The 21,374-nt window shown below is 39.9% G+C and overlaps 1 protein-coding gene across 2 annotated transcripts in view; it reads left to right on the top strand.

The window, feature by feature from the left end:
• EMB3012 (embryo defective 3012) overlaps positions 1-21,374 on the top strand; it is a 382,712-nt gene that overhangs the window by 318,184 nt on the left and 43,154 nt on the right. For both annotated transcript variants that reach the window (XM_089417406.1, XM_089417405.1), the window contains exons 26-27: positions 13,667-13,769; positions 13,895-14,025. In XM_089417406.1, the coding sequence (XP_089273532.1) occupies positions 13,667-13,769; positions 13,895-14,025 (234 nt within the window). The remainder of the gene's footprint in view (positions 1-13,666; positions 13,770-13,894; positions 14,026-21,374) is intronic.

Genomic DNA, 21,374 nt, shown 5'->3' with positions numbered 1-21,374 from the left:
AGTTATCTGATAGACAGATAGAAGGTTGCAGGATAAGTTTGGAACACATAATACATCATTGAACTGACCATTGTCTAGATGAACAGTTCCAGTCCCTACAACATTAAGAGATCTATCATCACCAACATATATATTTTTGGTGTTACAATCATTTAAAGAAGAAAACATGGCTTGGTTTTTGGCCATGTGACAAGAGGCTCCAGAATCAATGAGCCACTCATGAGAATGAGAAGAAGAAGAAGATACATTTAATGCATAACCAGACTGAGATGATTGACGATGACATGCAGAAAATGCCGTTCCGGAAGTTGAAGTTGAAGTAGGCTCCAGATGGATGTTATGTTTCTTCATTGCGGCTTCCAAGGCTTCCATCTTCTTAAAGCATTTAGATTCTAAGTGGCCATCTCGATTACAAAAGTTACAATGTCTGTCAGTCTTCTTCCATTTGTTTTTATTGGTCTTGTCATATTGCTGAAATGATCTTTCATCTTGAGGCTGAGTTGGTTTAGGACCATTCCTTTGAGGATAAGACTTCTTAGGATTCTTTGAATTTGGTTGCTGCTGGGCGGCTAACGCTTTCGAGGAAGAGTTTCCAAGATTAAGAAGACCAAGGTGTAAGAGTTTTTCTTGTTCTCTTATTAAGGAATCACAAAAGGAGTCAAAGGAAGGGGGCTTGTAGTCTTTGCCTTGACAAATGAAAGCTTCCCTGGTAGAATGGAAAGTGGAAACAAATACAGAGTAGGCTGGTCCCAACTTAGTAAGGATGGAATAAATAAGGTTACCATCTTCTTTCTTAACTTTAACACCTTCCAAGAGATATCTAAGGGTCTTGAATTTGGACAAGAAATCTTCAATGCAAAAAAAATTATTAGGATCCAAAGTAAGCAACTCATTCTCAAGTTGATGGGCTCTAATTTCATTTTTAATCCCAAAAACTTTAGCAAGTTTTTCTAATGCTTCATGAGGAGTTTCAATTTCTGCAATGTGGAATCTAAGATCAGGAGAAATAGACATTCCTATCAAACCACGTGCTTGATCTTGTCGATTTTCCCATTTTTCGGCCTTGTCTTCATCTTTGGGTTTCTTCTCTTGGTCTGTGGCTATTCTGAAGAGACCTTTACTTCTAAGTAAATCTCCCATGTAGGCTACCCATTGGAAGTAGTTAGTGCTGTCAAGAATGACTTGGCATGGACTTTCCATTTTTTGAAAAACAACTGAAGCTGAAGATGCTGAAAGTAAGTGGTCCAATGGATAGATCTCGAAAAAATAGGCGGTTTTAAAAAAAACGGCTCTGAAAAAGGCTTCCGGATGAAGAAGTTATGGCTTTTTGAAAAAAAATTGTTGACGTTGCCGGCAAAGTGCGCGAATGTGCGGGAATGAAAAAATCCGCCCCCACAAAATGGAGACTTGAACCCAAGACCTCTACTCTCTTAAAAGGTCTTTTAACCAATTGATCTATACAAAATATTTGAGAGAGAGAGAGAGAGAGAGAGAGAGAGAGAGAGAGGGGGGGGGGGCCTCGATTTGCGTGCTTGCCTTGGGAAGACTCTTTTCCCCTACAAAACACAAAACACAAAACCCAACACGAATATCCAAAGAAAAACGAACCTTACGGCTCGAAGTTAGCTTTAGCCAAAAAACTAGAAATTTTAAAAAAAAATCTCAAAGTTAGCTTTTAGCCGAAAAACTAAATATTTTTCTCAATGTTTCTGATTTTCCGAGATCACACTAAGGTGCAGGGAAAAGAGCATACGCATGAGAAAAATCCTTTCTTTCTGTTTCTGATTTGCCCAGATCGCACAGAGTCGCAGGGCAAAGAGCATACGCAGAAATGAAAGGTATAGATCCGGAAAAAAAAGGCTAAATAAACCGAAACCGAAATAAGCAGAGAGAAAATGACAGTAAACTGCAAAAAAAAAACTGTATACCTCCCGATCTGAAAAATGACGCAGCTAGGGCTACCGGAAACCTTTTCGCGTGAAACGAAAGGGGTTCCTCACTGAAACAGATGCTCCGAACGCAACAGAGCAGTCCTCTCGGCCCGAAAGCAGTCAGAAACAGCAGATCTAGGAAACGACAGCCGCATGCAGTTCTACCGGCTTCAGATTTGGATCACCAACGGACGCGGCCCTCAAATAGCTCTGATACCATGTAGGAATTTACAGGGTAAGTTCCTCAGAAAGAATACCAAGAGGACACCGCTCACAACCAGATCTCAAATCAATACACCAGTATTTTTGACGTGGTTAAAACCCTCAGAGTGCAAGGAGGGAAACAGTCCACGGCCTGTCCCAACGTGGGTACAGACAATTTATTAATCAAAGAATGAAAATTTACATAAGCTTCTCTCATGCACGGATTACCCGAACAATGACCCTCCATGCGCTTTAAATAGAACTCATGGACCAATCGGGTGTCAAGCCACGGATCAAGTGTCGATAATACCGAGGTGAGAGTGAACCGTCGGATCACTACATATCGTGACCGTCGGATTGTAAGTTACAATATGTACAACGGTAAAGAAACACACTTTACCTAACTCTATACCTAACTCTAAACTAGACCAAGTTGAACTTAACTATATCCTATGTGTCGGAATATCCTAACATGCAGCCCATGATTGAGAGACTAAGCAAAAAGTTTCCTCGAGTGATGAAATTTATTCAAGATCACTAGGCTGATATTCTTCGCCTACTTACTGAATCTGTTTAAGGTGCTAAAGACGAGACTGCTGGAGGAATGGATGAAGCCACTAATCTAAGTCCAGAGGAATGTGAGGCAATTGAGTGCCTCACAGCCATGGGGTTTGAGCCTGCCCGCGTCATACAAGTCTTTTGGCGTGTGACAAGAATGAAGAAATGATGAACATGAATGGAGTAGTTAAAAGGTGTGACCCCGTATCTATAAGAAACGATGGTTGCAGAAAACGAAGGTTGTAGCGGTATAATAGAACGAATTTAAAAAAAAAAATATTATATAATTATAATTACATTATAAATGTAACTTATAATTATATAGTATATGTATATATATATATATATATAATTTATAACCAAAAAAAAAGGTCTTATTAATATATACATATATATATATATATGTGTGTGTGTGTATATATATAAAGAAAGAGAGAGTTATTAGTAATATATATATATATATATATATATATATAAAATCCAAGGGAATATTACTGATAAGCTACCTGACGAATCAATGACCAAGTTGTATACGTCAGCGACTAAGTGAAGAAAACCCCAGTCATTAAATTAAGTGAAAAGGCATGTCTAAAAGACATGCCCATTCACAAAAGGTCACCTTTTGAGGTATAAAAGCAGGGTCCTTATTGTACATTTAAATCATCTCATACATTTTATATATATTAATAAATAATTATTTTAAATACCTGTGTGTATTTTTAACAATTAAATCTACAAGCTATTAGTCTTTTCATGCTTCAAAATTTTTATGAACAAAGTTCTATCTATATATGTATGTATTTTTTTATATTACGACCCTTTTTTCAAAATAACTTTATTATCTTATAATAATAATAGTTTCACTTCCTTTTTTAAATAATAAATTGGTCCCTTTTTTTATATACTTAATTACTCCCTTGATAACTTTTAATGTCACCCCACTTAATTTAAAAGTCACACTTAATATAAACTTTTATGATGTCACCACACTTAATAAATATAAAGGTCACTGACAGTCACGATGTTAAAATACCATGGGCTATTACCATGGGTTGTTTTAAAACCTCCGTTAAAATACTCTCCACGTAAAAAGTAAGACGTATTCCTTTTGTTTTTTGTTTTTAACTTTTTAAAATACCATGGGCAATTACCATGGGTTGTTTTTAAAACCACGGGCTTCTCCTTGTAAAAAGTTTTAAATATACTTGGTATGAGACGTATTCCTTTTGTTTTTTGTTTTTGTTTTTTTTAACTTTTTAAAATACCATGGGCAATTACCATGGGTTGTTTTTAAAATCACGGGCTTCTCCTTGTAAAAAGTTTTAAATATACTTGGTATGAGATTTTGTATCTGTTTTGTTTTTTCGTTTACTTTTTTTTTTTCTTCTTTTTTATTTTATTTTATTTACTTATATTTTTTTCGGGTTAATTTTTTTTTTTTCCTTTTTTCTTTTTTTTTCTTTTATGGCTAAAGGCCTAGAAAAACGAAGAAAAGGAGAAACTCCCAAATTCTGAGCAAAATGCTTCAATTGTACGGCAACAAGGTTGACGAATTTTGATAGCCAAGGACCTGGATCGGAGAACGAGCTCTGTGCACCGGTTAAGCAACCTAGAGGACTGAACTGCTCTGATACCAAATGTAGCATAAATTTTTATGCTACAGGAGCTAATGAGGTACTATAGTTAGAACAGTACTTGACAGAGCAGGGCCACAGGGGTTGTTACTGAGGGTTTCTAGCTGAGGAACCTGGATCAGCAGTGTAGTTGCACAAGACGATTAAAGTAGGGGACATCTCGACAAGCAGCAGAAGGATTTCTAGGAGGGAAATCAGGACTCAGATGGAGTCCAGAAGAGAACTTCCAGAGAAGAAGTAGAGACTCAGAGGAGTCGAACAGAGAACTTCCAAGAGGGAAGTAGAGGAGTGTCATGGCACTACACGGGGTAAGATACCAGGATATATTGGACGGAGCATCGAACTTCGCAGTCTGGAAGGCCAGAATCTTATCAGTGCTTGACAGGAATCGTGTCAAGAACTTCGCCTTGAAGACAATAGCTATCCCAGTCGACCCAAATGATAATGACAAGTACGAAGAGGCGATGGCGAGGGCCAAGTGCATTATCCTTGACGGGATCAAGGATCATGTGGTACCACATATAACTGAGAAGGAAACGACAATTGAGATGTGGGAGGCTCTCAAGAACCTGTACCAACATACTTCTGTGCAGAGAAGAATGCTGCTCGAGAACCAGATGAGGTCGTATCAGATGAAGAAGTGTCAAACGATTGACTCCTTCCTCGGAGAACTGAATGAGATTTAAGGTCAGTTGATTGCTATAGGAGCGACACCGGATCAGGAGTTTATGGTGAGGATAACCTTGAATGCTGTCTCAGAAGAGTGGGAAGTGTTTGTCCAGAGCATTATGGGCAGAGGGACTCTCCTACCTCGGGACAAGATGTGGGCAGCTCTTCGCCAGGAAGAGATCAGACGACAGTCGAAGATAGGTAGCAGTAGCAAAGGGATCAAAGTACAACAGGAGGAGGAGGATGTGACCCTAGCATCTGAGGGAAAGCAGCTGAAGTGGACGAAGAAATATCTGTCCAAGATCAAGTGTTTCCATTGTGGGGAGATGGGTCATTATGCGACCCAGTGCCCAATGAAGAAGAGTAAGGGAGAGTCTTCCGAGACTAAGGCAACGACAACATGGGTAGAGAAGGAAGTTTTGACAGACGATAATTGTGCCATGAGTGCACATGCGCCACTTTAACGGAAGTGGGGAGACATCGAGCTGTTGTTAGGCGGACTACAGGCGATGGGGGGCAGTATCCTTGAGGTACCCAGCCTCTTGGATTAGACCTTGCTACGGGAGCCCCGACGAGGAGTAGCAGGACTGGCTGAGTGGGTAGAGATGAATGCGAATGGAGCGGCAGAGGGAGCTACAATGCAGGAGTCTCGAGACAACACACAGCTAGCAGGCTGCAGCAGTGCGAGAGGCACAGGAGTGTTGCACCAGTGCAGGAAGGTACAATGAGGCGTGCAACGGTTCGAGATGCAGGGAGTTGTTGCAGCACCGTAGAGGTTAGAGAGAGGGAGTACTTGTCAGCGGTAGAGGGAGCTTCAACATCAGAGGGTGTTTCTAGCCCAACAAGGAGGTCAGTTGGGAGATCAGTTACTTACTTCTCAGTAACTGAGTTGCAGTGCAGCAATGGCCAGCACGATGCAACATGATGAGAGGAGGTGCAATGTAGATGCAGTGTTGGGAGGAAGGACCAGTAGCAACACGGATGCAGAGGGAGCTGTCGTATAGATGCAGTAGTGGCAGTGACAAAACCATGGGCAGCAGTACAAGAGGCAACAATGTAGAGGATGTTGGGCAGGAAGGCCTAGATCAACACAGGTACCGATGTCGGATGATCAGAGTAATACTCAGTGAGGAGTATTGCTAGATCACAGTCCTCGCTAAGAGAGAGTGTTGATTTGGAGTAGCATCGGATGTGCTCTAGCCACGAAATTTGGTGGAGAGGTTGGGGCACATGAGATCTCCAATACCCAGAAAGGGTTTGGGCAGATTCTAAACAGATCAGGAGATATTAAAATAATTAATATTTTTAATGGAGTCCTCAAGTCTAAACTTAGGGAAAATAAAATATTAATGTGTATTAATATGAATCTGTGTTAAAGTGGTCCAAAAGACATGGATCAAGCCAGATCTAATCTTAGCTGTTGATTAGGGACTTAATCTCGGCCGTTAAGATGTCAACATGAAAAGTATAAGAGGTTTGAGGGTCACTTGGAGAGCACACCAGATGATCAATCATTCTATTCTCTAGGGCGGGGTTTGCTAAGAGAGATAGAATCAGTGATCGGGAGAGCAGCTGAGGGGCATTGAGTACAAAGAAACAGAGAAGGCAGAGAGTGTACCGGGAGAGCAGCGCAGAAGCCAAGGAGAGTGATGCAGAGCCAGCAAGGGCTCAGGCAGGGCCACACAGAGGTAGCCAAGCGTTGTGTAGAGCACCAGAGAGGCCATCGTGGCTAGATGCAGAGGCTCCTAGAGCTGACGAAGGGTGTCCTGGGGCTGACGCAGGCCAAGGAAGGCTGAAACAGGGCTGACGCTGGGCTAGGAGATGCTGATGCAGTCCAGATTGCGGAGCAGTTTTGTGCTGAGGAACTGCTGGAAGGATTTTTCGGGTTTTTACCCAGGAGATTTCTCTCAAACTGTGAGGTATAGCTGCTAAGGAAATTCTCTATTGGGTAGGCCAGTTTCAACACCCAAATTGTACTCTGATATTTCTTAGTAAGAAAACCCTCAGATAGTTGCACTGGTTTTCCTGCATTGGGTTTTTCCAGGGACATTGGTCCTAAAATAATGGTGTCATGGTGTGTTTGTTCTTGTTTCTTTTAGTTGTTGATCCGTAATATGTTGAGTATGCACTGGTGTTTATTTTCAGTATTTACTCTGTAAATAACTTGTTAAAGGAAAATAACAAGTAGGTAGGAATAAATCAAAAAAAGTTCTTGAAGGGTTTCTAAACTAACTAAACTTAGAAACTTCAACACTTCCTTGGAAACTTGGTCGCATAATGACCCAGTTCCCCAAAATGGAAGCATTTGACCTTGGAGAGGTCCTTCTTCTTTTGCTTTTCTTGCTTTCCCTCAGATGCTAGGGCAACATCTTCCTCCTCCTTAACTCTGATCCCCTTACTGCTGCTTCCCGTCTTGGTCAGCCTCCTGATCTCTTCTTGGCGAAGAGCTGCCCACATCTCCTCCCAAGGTGGAAGGGTCGCTCTGCCCAATATACACTGGACAAATGCCTCCCAGTCTTCTGAGACTGCATTCAGGGCTATCCTCACCATCAATTCTTGATCTAGCGTGGCCCCTATGGAAGTCAACTGATCTCGGATCTCATTTAGTGGACCGAGGAAGGTGTCGATCGGTTCTCCTTTCTTCATCTAGTATTACCTCATCTAATTTTCTAGTAACATCCTTGTCTGCACAGAAGTATGCTAGTACAATTTATTTAGGGCCTCCCACATCTCATATGCTGTTTCCTTCTTGGCAATGTGTGGTATTACATGGTCCTTGACACTATCAAGGATGATGTTGTAGGCCCTCGCCATTGCCTCCTCGTACTTGTTGTTATCAGTTGGGTCAATTGGGATTGCTATCATCCTCAAGGTGAAGTGCTTGACACGATTTTTGTCAAGTACAGATAAGATTCTGGCCTTCCAGATTGCGAAGTTTGAGACTCCGTCCAGTCTTTCCTGGTCTCACTTCGTGTAGTGCCATACTGCTCTTCTGCTTCCCTCCTGGAAGTTCTCGATGTGACTCCTCCTGAGTCTCTCTACTTACCGTCTAGAAGTTCTCTTCTGGACTCCCTCAAGTCTTGATTTCCCTCTTGGAAACCCTTCTGCCAATGTCGAGATGCCCCCTACTCTGATCGTCTGTGCAACTGCCCAAATGATCTAGATTTCTCGGCTAGAAACCCTCTGTAGCAACTCCCTCCTCCTTGGCCTTGCCCTGTTAGGTACTTTTCTGACTACAGTACCCCACCAGCTCCACTCTGCAACTTAACCCACAACCTCCTAAACCCTAGCAACCTGAAGGTGAGAGCTCCTAGGCTCTTTGCAATCCTGGCACTAGCAAATCAACATCCTCAGCCAACTGTGTCAGCCCTCCTAGCGTCTGCGTGGCTCTGTGTGAGCCTGCCTTTGCCTCTCTTAGCCTTTGCGCTGTCTCTTCCTGGCTCACCCTTGTGCCTGCGTCACCCTTCCCTTGCTGCTACTCTACTAGGAACAAATTTTGTCACTTGGGACAGTTGTTTGCTGTTGCTGTTGCTCCGCTTCGTTGATGTCCTCAGTTCTCTTGTGATCTGCAACACGTTCCGATACCATGTTGAAGTTTCTAAGTCTAACAGTTAGAAACCCTACATGTACTTTCTGATTTATTCCTTCCTACTTATTCTAATTAATTAACAAGTTATTTACCATGTAAATACTAAAAATAAACACAAGTACATGCTCAACACATTACTAATCATCAAGTTAAGGAAATAGAAACAAGCACACAAATGACACCATTATTTTTGGACTAATGTCCCCGGAAAAACCCAATGTGGGAAAACTGGTGCAACTATCTGAGGGTTTGATTTATTAAGCAGTTTCAGAATACAATCTGGGTGCCAAATCTGGCATAACCAACAGAGAAAACTCTCGGCAGTAGTACCTCTCCTTCGGAGACAGATGCTCCAATTGAAACCCCGGATAAACACTCTGGTAGCTCCTCATCTCCAATCTTGCCCATGAAAAACCCCACGTCAGCCTATAGGGACTGCATCAACCTCTTCTGCCCTCTGCGGTAGCTTTCCTGGCAGTTCTGGCAGTTCCTAGCAGTTCCAGCTGTTCTCGACAGTTCTGGCTTCTGCCCTCTACGTCAGCTGTCCTGGTAGTTCCGACAGTTCCTATCAGTTTGGCTGTTCCCGGTAGTTTCGACTTCTGCCCTTTGCGTCAGCTTTCATGACAGTTCCGGCAGTTCCCGATAGTTCGGGCTATTCCCGACAATTCCAGTTTTTTCCCTCTGCGTCAGCTTTCCCAACTGTTCTTGCAATTCCTAATAGTTCCCGTTGCTCCTGGCAGGTCCGACTTCTGCCCTCTGCGTTAGTGTTCTCGGTTGTTCCGTTAGTTTCCCACAGTTTCGGCTGCTCCTAACAGTTCTGACTTCTGCCCTTTGTGTAAGCTTTCCCAGCAGTTCTGGCAGTTTCGGCTTCTGCCCTCTACGTCAGCTTTGCCGGCTGTTCTTGCTGCTCCCGGCAGTTCCGGCTACTCCCAGCAGTTCCGGCTTCTACCCTCTGCATCTGCTTTCCCGGCTCTTCCGACAGTTCCTGGTAGTTCCGGCTGCTCCCGGCAGTTCCGACTTCTGCCCTCTGCGTCAACTTTTCCTGCTGTTCCGGTAGTTCCCGACAGTTCCGGCTGTTCTCGGAAGTTCCGACTTCTGCTCTCTACGTCAACTTTCCTGGTTGTTCCGCTGATCCTCCCGGCACTATCTCTATCTCTCTGCTTCTGTATTCACTGCCCCTCAGTTGCAACTCTGATCACTCTCTCAACTTTCTTAGCAATCCCAGCCCCAGAAAGTTGAAATCTTGATCTCTTGGTGTGTTCTCGAAGTGACCCTCAAGCCTCCTCTTATACTTTTCTCGTTGACATATCAACGACCAAGATTAAGTCCCTAATCGACGGCTAAGATTAGATCTGGCTTGATCCATGTCTTTTGGACCATTCTAACATAGTTTTATATTAATTCACATTAATATTTTAATTTCCCTAAGTTTAGACTTAGGGACTCCATTAAAAATATCAATTATTTTAATATCTCCCAAACTGTTTAAAATTTGTCCAAACCATTTCTGGGTATTGGAGATCTCATGTGCCTTAACCTCTCTACCAACTTTCGTGGCTAGAGAACATTCGTTGCTACCCCAAATCAACATTCCGCTACTTGGAAGATCCTCGTTATAACGCAGCAAGAGCCTCCCACATTTGCTGGGTAGTATCTTTGCTAGCTATGTGAGACACCACGTGCTCTCGAACCCCATCGAGAATCAACCTCTTTGCTTTTGCCATCTCCTTCTTGTATGCCTTTAGTGGATCTACATCTGTGAGTACAACTACCATGCTATCAATGTAGGCTTTGAGATCGTATTCATCTAGAAGACAGGAAATTCGTGGCTTCCAGATCACATAGTTGGAGGCTCCATCCAACCGATCCTGATCTCTCAACCTTGCTGATGCCATCTCTGCAAAAAGTCAAATTCCTCCTCTTCTCCTCTACGCAGTTGTTGACTGGCTCTATGCACTTCTTGTTGGATTGGGAAAATCTGCTCACAACTACTATTGCTCTGCTAGGAAAAATCGAACTTCTAGACTAGAAGTTCCCTGAGAAAAGAATTCCCTCAGTGTGTGCTCTTCCTTCCTCGTGAAGCTATTTTGCACTAGCAAACTGCTGCAAAATAATTGTGCCATAGCTGAAGGTCTACTCTACAAGGAAAATACTGGCTGCTCCCTCTGCCTCTGGTAACCTTTGATCTGGACAATTTATTCTCTGTCTACTCTCTCAAAGAACTAATTTTTTTTTCTCAAAAATTGACCTGGCCAAAAGAACTGCGCCTCTGAGGGTTTCGAACTGTTGCCTATGCAGACCTTCGAAATTCCTCTCCCCTTCTGCTATTGAGCTCTCCGGCTTACGGTTTGTGCTTTGATACCATGTGAAAATTCGGCTAACCCCGAATCCTGCAACGGATTAAGTTTCTTCTATTTGTTAAATAAACTGAACAAATTATTTACTGTGTTCTAGGGTAAATATCGAAACTAATACACTGCATCCTTCACAAAATAAAACACTACGGAAGAAAAATAATACTGGAAGAATAGATGTGCACACACACAAACACATAGTTATTCTTGGACCAATGTTCCCGGAAAAAGCCAACTTGGGAAAACTGGTGCAACACAGTTTTATTATTATGCAGTAGTAAATCTGAGTACAAAACTGTGGATGCTCAAATCTAGCAGTCCATACAGAGAAATGAGAAATGACTAACAATAAGTCTAGTGAGAAATTTTTTATGCAGTGTGGGTATGACGGCTTGTGGGGCGGAGCTAAGTTTTTTGTTTTTGTTTTCGTTTTATTTTTATTTTTTGTTTTTTATATGATTGTTTATAATAATATTATTATTATTATTATTTAAATTCTCTTTTTTTTAATTGTTTTTGACTATTTTTGTTTGTTTGTTTTTTCTTTTTTATATTGACTTTTAAATTTATTTATTTTTTTTCTAATTTTAATTTTTTTTTTAGTATATTTGATTTTTTTCATATATATATATATATATATATAATTTTATTTATTTATTTATTTATTTTTTGTTATGGCCAAGGGCCGATTGGCAAAAATGGAGAAACACCAACTTATGGAGCAAAACACTTCAATTGTGATGACAACAAGGTTGATGAAGGATTGATGGCCAAAGGCCAGAATAGTCTGGTTCTCGTGCAGCTATTGAGCGGCTAGAGAATCGAACAACTTTGATACCAATGTAACGAAGAAAGTTTGTATACTCAGAGGAGTGCTCTCATACCAATGAAACGAGCAAAGTTCATATACAATAATCTTCAGAGTACTTCGAAGACAAAGACATCCATTGTAAGACAATAATTGTATATTGAATATTGTATAAAAGAAGTGATGTAAGATATGAGATGATTACCATGAGAATGAGGGCCTGCTTATATACCCTAGGCAAGTACCTCTTCACCAATGGTCACGCCCTCAGGGACATACCTTTTCATTAACTAGTTACTAGTTAATCATTAATTAATTATTATTATTGTTTTACATTATATATATATATATATATATATATATATATAACATTGACCAGTTAGGGTGTCAACATCAATTAGAAGAAAAACAGTTAAAATATATCTTGAAGAATATTGATACTAGTATTAGCTTGTCTTATGATAACAATTCATCTTGCGAAGCCTATTAGTGCAACATTCTAGACAGGATCAATTTAGGATGGTTAGATCATGTTACAGTTCGACAATTTTTCTTAGCGCGTGGAAGTTCTAATTGTCTAGTATCATCAACCATGACAGCATAAAGATCATGCAAAGATATTCAAAGTAAAGTACAGGCATAAAAACCTTTTCGTCAATATGCTTCGAGGACAAAGCATTTTTAAGGGGGAAGACAATGTTATATTTATGTATAAAATAAATATAAATAATAATGATAATATAATTAATACAATATAATTAATAATTATGAAAGGAAATGACTCTTTATGAATGGGCACTCCTGCTTAGGTATATATATGGGACCCCAATTGTACTCTCATATTTTCTACAAGCAATTACTTATATACAATCTATAATTTTGTGTACTGTCTACATGGATTTATTTTGTATTGCAGACATTTTGAATATTGTGTGTGATAACAAATTTTGCTTATATTAATTTTATACCTTTTGTTTTGGCTGGTTCTAGTTAATTTTGGTGTATTCTGGTTTCAATATGTTTCTAGTTCTGATAAGTTTGGTGTACTATTAGATCTAGGGTGCATTTCACTGCATATTTAGAGATTTTATAGGGTCTCTCAGTATGTTCTTTCATTTTACAAATCAAAATTGTTGTGCCTTATATCTTTCTGAGTCTATTACTTTTAGATGGAATACCTTGTAACCAACCTCCAGGTTTACAAGATATGTGACAGGCTGACAGCTTTTTCCAACCTATCCCAACCATTGGGAGCTTCAAAGCCTGACAGATACTGTAGAAACCAACTTGAGCAGTGGGAAATCCATGAAGTTATATTCTCGTGCATGGGTGATGAGAAGACCACCTTGGCTTACTGGTTCCCAAACCCATTGTAGAGGGATAGCTATGGTTCCTTACTACTAGCGCAAACCTCATGTGCAATTGCACATCATCTATTTTCTTTTTTGAAGAGAGGTTTGTCTGTGTACCTTTGATGATAGGAGAGTTGCGATAACTAGCTCCCAAAATCCCTTTAGGATAGAATAGTCAACCCCTCTACCACATGTCCCTCTCTGGATGATATTATCAGGCTTAGCATTGGCACTGTTATGTTATTATTGCGGCATTCCATAATAAATGAACATTTATTCATATCATTTGAGAGCTAGCTAAATTTCATTTCTACTAACCATATTGTCATTGTCTTTAAATCATACATATAATATCTATATGATTTCTGTAAAATGCTATTTGAACATGTTTTTAAGCTTATACACAATCTTTTAAATTTTTTAATAACTACCAAATCTTTGAAATGTTTTTCAATAATTTATGTCATTGATGTTTTATGCTTTTGTGTGTTTTAATGAAGTAATCTGACAGAAAGTGTGAATGTACTCATTGAAATTTTGATTAAACAACCTTCTTTTTACAATCAGATATCTCATTTTCGAATTGAGACGGAAGATTTCCCTTTTCATGTTGCTGAGCTTTCTGTCGGCACTCATCAGCACCTTAATATTACATATCTTGATGATCTGGGTATGTAGATGTCTCAAACAAACAATTTATGGAACTGGAACTTTCAGCTAACTTTGGTTGCTAGAGGACTAAATATTTAGTTGTATTTGATAGGAATTTGTTCTACTATGTTGTGTTATTTGTAGGGCATCCTTTCTTTCAAGCCCATGGTGCTGTCCCACTACTTGTTGACACAGACCATCCTGAGGTTGTTTCAGTTAAAGTGACTGGTGCTGAAAACAAAGGCATTTCAACCATTGGTTCCTTTTATGTGCAGGTTTGTACTTCCTTGTTGAGTATCTATATTTTCATTTGTTTTATAGATTGATATGGTAACGGAAATATGGTCTTCATGTTTATAAGTATGCACTAGATTTGGTGAAATATTGAAACATATCAGTTTGAATAGGGATGCTTCCAGGTCAATGACTATGTTCAACACAGTTCTTCCTTCTGTGTTTTCTCCTATAGGGGAAGCCATATTTGCAATGGAAGTAACTTTCTGTGCATTCCGTGTTTTCTCCTATAGGTGAGGCCATATATGCCAGATATATATGGCATATATGCCAACAACTATGTTTAACATAGTTCTTGCTTCTGTGCTTTCTCCTATAGATGCAGTCATATATGCAATATAAATTTCTGTTCATTCTCTTGTATGATCTATATATGTAGTCATTGTTACTGCTTCCCTTATAGTTCATGTATAGATTGTATGTACTTGATTTTTGTTCTTGTATTAGAATCATTTCCATTTGCTAGTTCTGTTATGCATAGGAATCAAGTTACCGCTTAAGTTGGGGATGCTTGTGAATTGTTATGTAAGGCAGTGTACACAAATGTTGGAAAGCTGTTCTAAATATCATGCTGAAATGCATACATGCATATAGTTTAGTGCTTGGATCAGCGTTGCACGAAATGGGGACTTTTTTGGAAGCGGGGATGCGGAAACTTCATTTCTCAAAAATCTAGGAAGCGAAACATCTACTATGTATATTATATTTTATATTTTTTTGCATTTATATTAAAAAAACATACTGTTGACCACTACGTGTCGACGACCCATAGCAGTACACCCCTTTTTTCGCAAAAGAGATAGCGTCTGATTGATGTGTTCGTGCCGTCTAGCTATCATCATCAACTTGAGGATCATGTTATAATATAAACCCTTTCTACATGTGTAAAATGTAAATAATCTTAGCAGATCTGTGTCGTGTATGTAATTGCCTAGGTAAACCTAATTTTCCGGTGATGATCTACGTTCTAGGAGGTTTCTTGTTTCACCGATCCATTCTCGGATGGTCGACAGAGTTTTCTTTCAGTGTTACCCCAAAGCTGGAATGGATTTTGTCACTGGGATCTTAGGCAAGTCCTAGTGTTCTAGATCGAGTCTATGTAAAAGTGATTTGGGAATATTCCTAACTATTTGGTTAGGTTATTTTATTACAAATCGCTTGTTCTGCTGGATTATATTTGTGTCGCAAAAATGGGTAGTCTGTGAGGGTCTATTACAGATGGGCTTTCCTCCTTATGATGTAAAAAATATGAAAGTCATGATGTAAGTGTCTTGAGGGTTGGAAAAATAATTTATCCCCTCATAGGTTAATTAATTAAATTTTCTGGCAAAAATTTAATTAAAATCCTAAGCCAGAAATTTAATTAATTCTAGGTCCTAGGTAAATTTAAATTCTTCGAAAGCAAAATTTGTTTGTCCTTAAAAATCAAAATTTAAAAGGTCTCGAGACTAAAGTAAATTGATTATTTGGCTAAATTTTAAGCCTTTGGTCCCTGGGGTTGAGTCAGAGTCCAAATTTTGAGGAAATTAATTCAAAATTTTAATTTTTGAATTAATTAAAATGCATTTAATTGAAAAATTGAAATTTCCTCGAGAATTTAAAATTTCGACGGATGAGATTAAAAGAAATTTTGATCCTCATCAACGGTCGCGGTTGTTTTGACAAGAATCACTCGAACTAGCCGTTGGAGGATTTATCTTTAAATAGGAAGTCATTTGTCAGTCAATGCATCCGACCTTTGAGTCGTGTGTTAAGCGAAAAGCTCTCATGTAAATTTTTATACGGATAATAAAGAAAGACTTTGGGGTTAATTTTTGCTGGTGTTACTCTTCTTAGAAATACTGTAAGATGTATCGTTTTCATGCGTAATTTTTTTAGCCATTAATGATAGCTTCTGAAGAGTGATTTGAGTACAAGTATCTTGCTCAGTCACTGGGGTTTAAGTGATAATTTAGATTTGAATGTAATAGCAGGTATCTCTATTTATCTGAATTTTATTATCATTTTTTCACTCTATTTTAATGGTTGGATTGAGTTTTGCGGGAAAGTTCTTTTTTAGATCATCGGGCATTCGAGGAAGTTTTCAGTTGGACTAGCCACTTCCCAATTCGTATTTTTTGAGAGCCTGTTGATTTGGGGTAGCATCGGATGTGCTCTAGCCATGAAAATTGGTGGAGAGGCTATAGCACATGAGATCTCCAAGACCCAGAAATGGTTTCGGCAGATTCTAAACAGTTTGGGAGATATTAAAATAATTAATATTTTTAATGGATCCAAAAGTCATGGATCAAGCCAAATCTAATTTTAGCCGTTGATTAGAGATTTAATCTCGGCCGTTGATGGACCAATGAGAAAAGTATAAGAGGAGGCTTGAGGGTCAGTTGGAGAAGACACCGAGAGAGATCAAGAACTCGATTTTCTGGAGCAGGGTTTGCTGAGGAAATTGAGTGAGTGATCTAAGTTGCAACTGAGGGGCAGTGAATACATAGTAGAGAGGCAGAGTTAGTACCTGGAGGATCAACGCAAAAGCCAGGAGAGGTTGACACAAAGGCAACCAGAGGCCACACAGAGGCAGCCAGGAGTTGCACAGAGCTAGAGAGGGCCGGCGTATGAGACGCAGAGGCTCCAGAGGCTGAAGCAGAGCCCAGAGAGGCTAATGCAGGGCCTAGAGGCAGCACTAGGAGATTTTTCATGGGACAGACTGGAGTTGGAGAGCTGGATAGGGTGATGCAGTTCCTATCAGTGTGACACAGAGCAACATAAGCTGCGTTGTTGCAGTGGGATCGTTCATCTGGTGATTTTGCCAGAATATTTGTCTTCGACTGAGAAGTACTAGTGCCGAGGGCATTCTTTGTTGGGTGAGCCATTTCTGGCACCTAGATTGTATTCTGAAAAATGCATAATAATAAAAACCTCTGAATAGTTGCACTGGTTTTCTCGCATTGGGTTTTTCCGAGGACATTAGTCCAAAAACAACGGTGTCACTTGTGTGCTTGTTTATTTTCAGTTGATGACTTGTATGTGTTGATACTATACTTGTATTTAATTTCAGTATTTACATGGTAAATAACTTATTAAGTAATTGAACAAGTAGGAAGAAATAAATTAGATAGTACAGGAAGAATTTCTAACGGGTTAAACTTAGAAATTCCAACATGGTATCAGAGCGTGGTTGCAGATCACAGGATAACTGAAGGCATCAGCCGAGTAGAGCAGTAGCAACAGAAACAGCTGTCCCGAGTGACAGAAGTTGTTCCTAGCAGAAAGCAACAAGGAAGGGGTGACGCAGAGGGCCTGCGTCATCAGTTCGAGCCAAGAGGAGGATCAACGCAAAGGCAGAGAGGAGCAGACCTGACCTACGCAATGCCCGATCATCTTTCTTAGTCAAGAAGGATTGACGCTGTGGCCAGGAGGTGTAGATTTTGTCGGTGCCAGGATTGCGCAGAGCCTAGAGGCTCAGACCTTCAGATTGTTGAGGCATAGGAGGTTGTGGATGAGTTGCAGAGCGAAGCTGGTGGGGTACTGTGGTCAGAACAGTACCTAACAGGAAAAGACCAAGGAGGAGGGAGTTGCTGCCAAGGATTTCTAGCCAGGGAATCCGGATCAGTGGTGCAGTTGCACAAATGATCGGAGTGGGGTATCTCGACATTGGCTGAGAGGTTTCCAGAAGGGAAATTGAGGCTCAGAGGGAGTCAAACCAAGAACTTCGAGACGGGAAGTTGAAAGACTCAACAGGAGTCAATCAAAGGACTTCTAGGTGATGAGTAGAGAGACTCGAAATAGTCGAAAGAGGAGCAACGAAATGACAGTGAATGGGTTGAGAGATCAAGATAGACTGGACGAAGCTTCCAATTTCGTAGTCTGGAAGGCCGGGATCTTATCCATTTTAGATAGGTATCACATCAAGCACTTCGCCTTGAAATGATAGCGATCCCAGTTGACCCGGCTGAAAATGAGAAGTACAAAGAAGCAATGGCTAGGGCTAAGTGCATCATCCTTGACGGGGTCAAAGATCATGTGGTACCACATATTCCCGAGAAGGGTATGACAAATGAGATGTGAGATGCCCTGAAGAAGTTGTATCAGCATACTTTCGTGTAGAGGAAGATGTTACTTGAAAATCAATTGCGGTCATACCAGATGTAGGGCGGGCGAGCAGATAGATACCTTCCTCGGGTGATTGATAGGGATCTGGGATCAGCTGACTTCAATAGGGGCCATGCTGGATGAGGAGATCTTGGTGAGGACCGCACTGAACGCAGTCTCAAAGGATTGGGAGGTATTTGTCCAGAGCTTACTGGGCAAGTCGAACCTTCCAGATTGGGACGAACTATGGGCAGCTCTTTGTCAAGAATAGATTAGACGGCTAACCAAGGCGAGGAGTAGCAGTAAAGGGGTCAGAATCAAGAAGGAGGAAGAGGAGGATGCTGCTCTATCATCTGTGGGAAAGCAAGAGAAACAGAAGAAGAAGGACCTCTCTAAGGTCAAGTGCTTCCACTGTGGGGAACTGGGTCACTATGCGAACCAGTGTCTAGGGAAGAAGAGCAAGGGAGAGGCTTCTGAGACCAAGGCAGCACCAGCAAGGGCAGAGAAAGAAGTGGAAACAGATGACGACTGTGCCATTAGTGCCATGAGATACTCAACAACAAAGATGATAACTTCAATAGATAGTGAGGCTATTCACCATGACAAGTACATGAAATAAACTTGCAAGTAAATTGGAAAATGCTCTAAAATAAATGAGTTAGAATGATATGCAACTTAGCTAAGGTGAGATGCAATTATCTTGGTAAATTTTAAACTAAATGTCTATTCTAGGTGAGAGATTCTCCCTTCAACCTCTTACCAAGGGGTAAAGATTGGGGTGACTGCAAGGAAGAGGGGTTGAGGAAGCATTTGTCTTCATTAGCGATACCCTTCCCCTAATCCTTACAAGCCATGTGTGTCGTCGTTCCTACAACCGGACAAAGCCACCTTCATAACTGCAGGGTCATAAATTTCAGAATTTAAATGAAGAGGAAATAGTATAAGGAAAAGAAGTTAAGTCTCTCCTAAACGACCTAGAGAGAAAAAACAGCCTTCAAATGAACTTGGCCTAGCCAATGATGGGCTCAAAAGGGCTCACAACCTCCTTGAAATTTGATTCCAACGCTTGCCAAAGGTCTTGCAAATATGAATTAGTAGTTTTGGAAAAGTCCCTCCTCTAACTTGATGCCAAAGTGAACTTGAATTTGCTTTTCAAAGGCTGCAAAAAAAATCAACAAATTAGTGGAGAGAATATGCAAAAGAACAAACAATAATACACACTAATATACAAGAGACCAAACCAATTGATGGGAGTGAAGCCCCATACTTGTCTATGTGAAAATTTCTAAATAGAAATCCTGTTGCAGTGATTAATATTATTTCTTCTACTTATTACCCTAGAAATAAGTTATCTACTTTATTCTTATGGCAAATATCGAAACATATTCTACTGCAGCGTTCACAATTACAACATTGTAGAAAGTAAATGTAAGTAAAATTTGGCACACATTCAATCCCAGTAACACAATTATTTCTGGACAATTCTCCCTAGAAAAACCCACTGTGGGAAAACGGTGCAGCAGATGAGGGTTTTATTATTCTTTAGCAAAAATCATCATGTACAAATTACACCCAACAATATAGAACAAGGCTTTCTGAGAAAAAATTACAGTCGTTCCTGAACAAGTATCTAACCCGAGACTCCACTCTCTGCGTCTCTCTAGCTTGCCCAACGTCACTACCCACCTTGAAAACTGTGCCCACTTTGCCTCGATTACCATGCCCACTTGAAGCTGAAAATATGTACTATATGGATACAGACTGTACGGATTGTACTGATTTTTCAAAAAAAATTTAAACTTCTCTCAAACGACGTGCAGCTCACAACATTAAATGTTGTTCGTACTGTAATTTCTATTGTCTTCTATGCCTTGATTTGCTTTCCCAGCTTTGTCCAAAAATCACTCCTTCAGCTTGCTGCAACAAATTTCTCCTTCAAAACTTTTCTCCAACTCTTAGCCTCCTTTCTCCAATATGCTCATGAAGAATGAATGCAATCTTTCTTTTCTTTTCCCCCGTTTGTTTCCCTAAATGACTTTTGGGCAAACCTAAGATCGAATGGCTCAGATTCATTTAGATCAAATGATGAGAATAAATGTGCATTTAATTCTCACTTTTTATTTTTTAACTCACCCTTTAAATAAAGTACCCACATTGTACTTTATGTCTAAAGTCACTTTTCACTTTATAATTTAACATTGAATTTACCACTTATAAAGTCACTTTCACTTTATAAAGTCACACTTAGAAAAATAATTATTTTGGACACTTTTCCCTAGGTAGAGACTAACCCATGGGAAACCACTTGTCCAAGGTACATTAAAAATCAACATTTTAATATAATCGTCTTTGGGTGGAATTTCCCAAAACGATTTCTGGGTTCTTTGGTATACATGCGCCCAAGCCTCCCAACAAAATTTGAGGACTAGAGCACATCCGATCCTACCCCAAATCAACAGTCTAGTCTAGAAAATTGCTCTTAATTAGCTTATGTAATCTTTGAAAGCTCTAGATCAAAAGAAGTATGAAATTTAAATTTATAAATGATTCAAGTAACATATGGGAAAGAGAACTCCCCTCTTGTTTCTTTTTAAATGAAAGCTTTGAAGTTAAAATCAATAGGTCTTGAGCAATTTTGAATCCGGGAGTGAGTTGATCTATATGAGACTTTTTCCACGCCCAAATGGATCCTACACACAATTCAAACAAAATTTCCTTATACACTTGTGTTGATTTTGGGTAGCATCGGATGTACTCTAGCTCCGAATTTTTGTGGAGGGGCTAGAACACATGAGATCTCCAAGACCCATAAATCATTTGGAGAAATTCCACCCGGGTGAGGAGTTATTAAAATAATTAATATTTTAAATGGGTTCCTAAGTCTAAACTTAGGAAAATAAAAATATTAATGGGTATTAATAAGAATATGGGTGAGAAGCTTCTAAGTGATGAGGATCAAGTCTATTTTAATCTTAGCCGTTGATTAGGGACTTAATCTTGGTTTTTGATTCATCAACAGGAAAAGTATAAGAGGAGGTTTGAGGGTCAGTTGGAGATACACCAATTGATCAGTCAATTCGATTTTTTTGGGGCGAGGTTTGCTAAGAAAATCGAATAAGTGATCTGAGTTGCAGTGAGAGAGGTAGTAGCGAAGAGTTGGATCGAAAGGGAGTTATAAGCCAACAAGTACTAGGTAGAGAGCCAACAATAGCATCAGAGAGGCAGCTTAGAGGCCTACGCAGCC

The sequence above is a fragment of the Pinus tabuliformis genome, chromosome 3_2 (assembly GCF_031772625.1).
Source record: "Pinus tabuliformis cultivar Carrire ecotype Pingquan chromosome 3_2, CPIR1, whole genome shotgun sequence".
NCBI classification, from domain to species: Eukaryota; Viridiplantae; Streptophyta; class Pinopsida; order Pinales; family Pinaceae; genus Pinus; species Pinus tabuliformis.
This window is presented reverse-complemented; position numbering and strand designations above follow the sequence as displayed.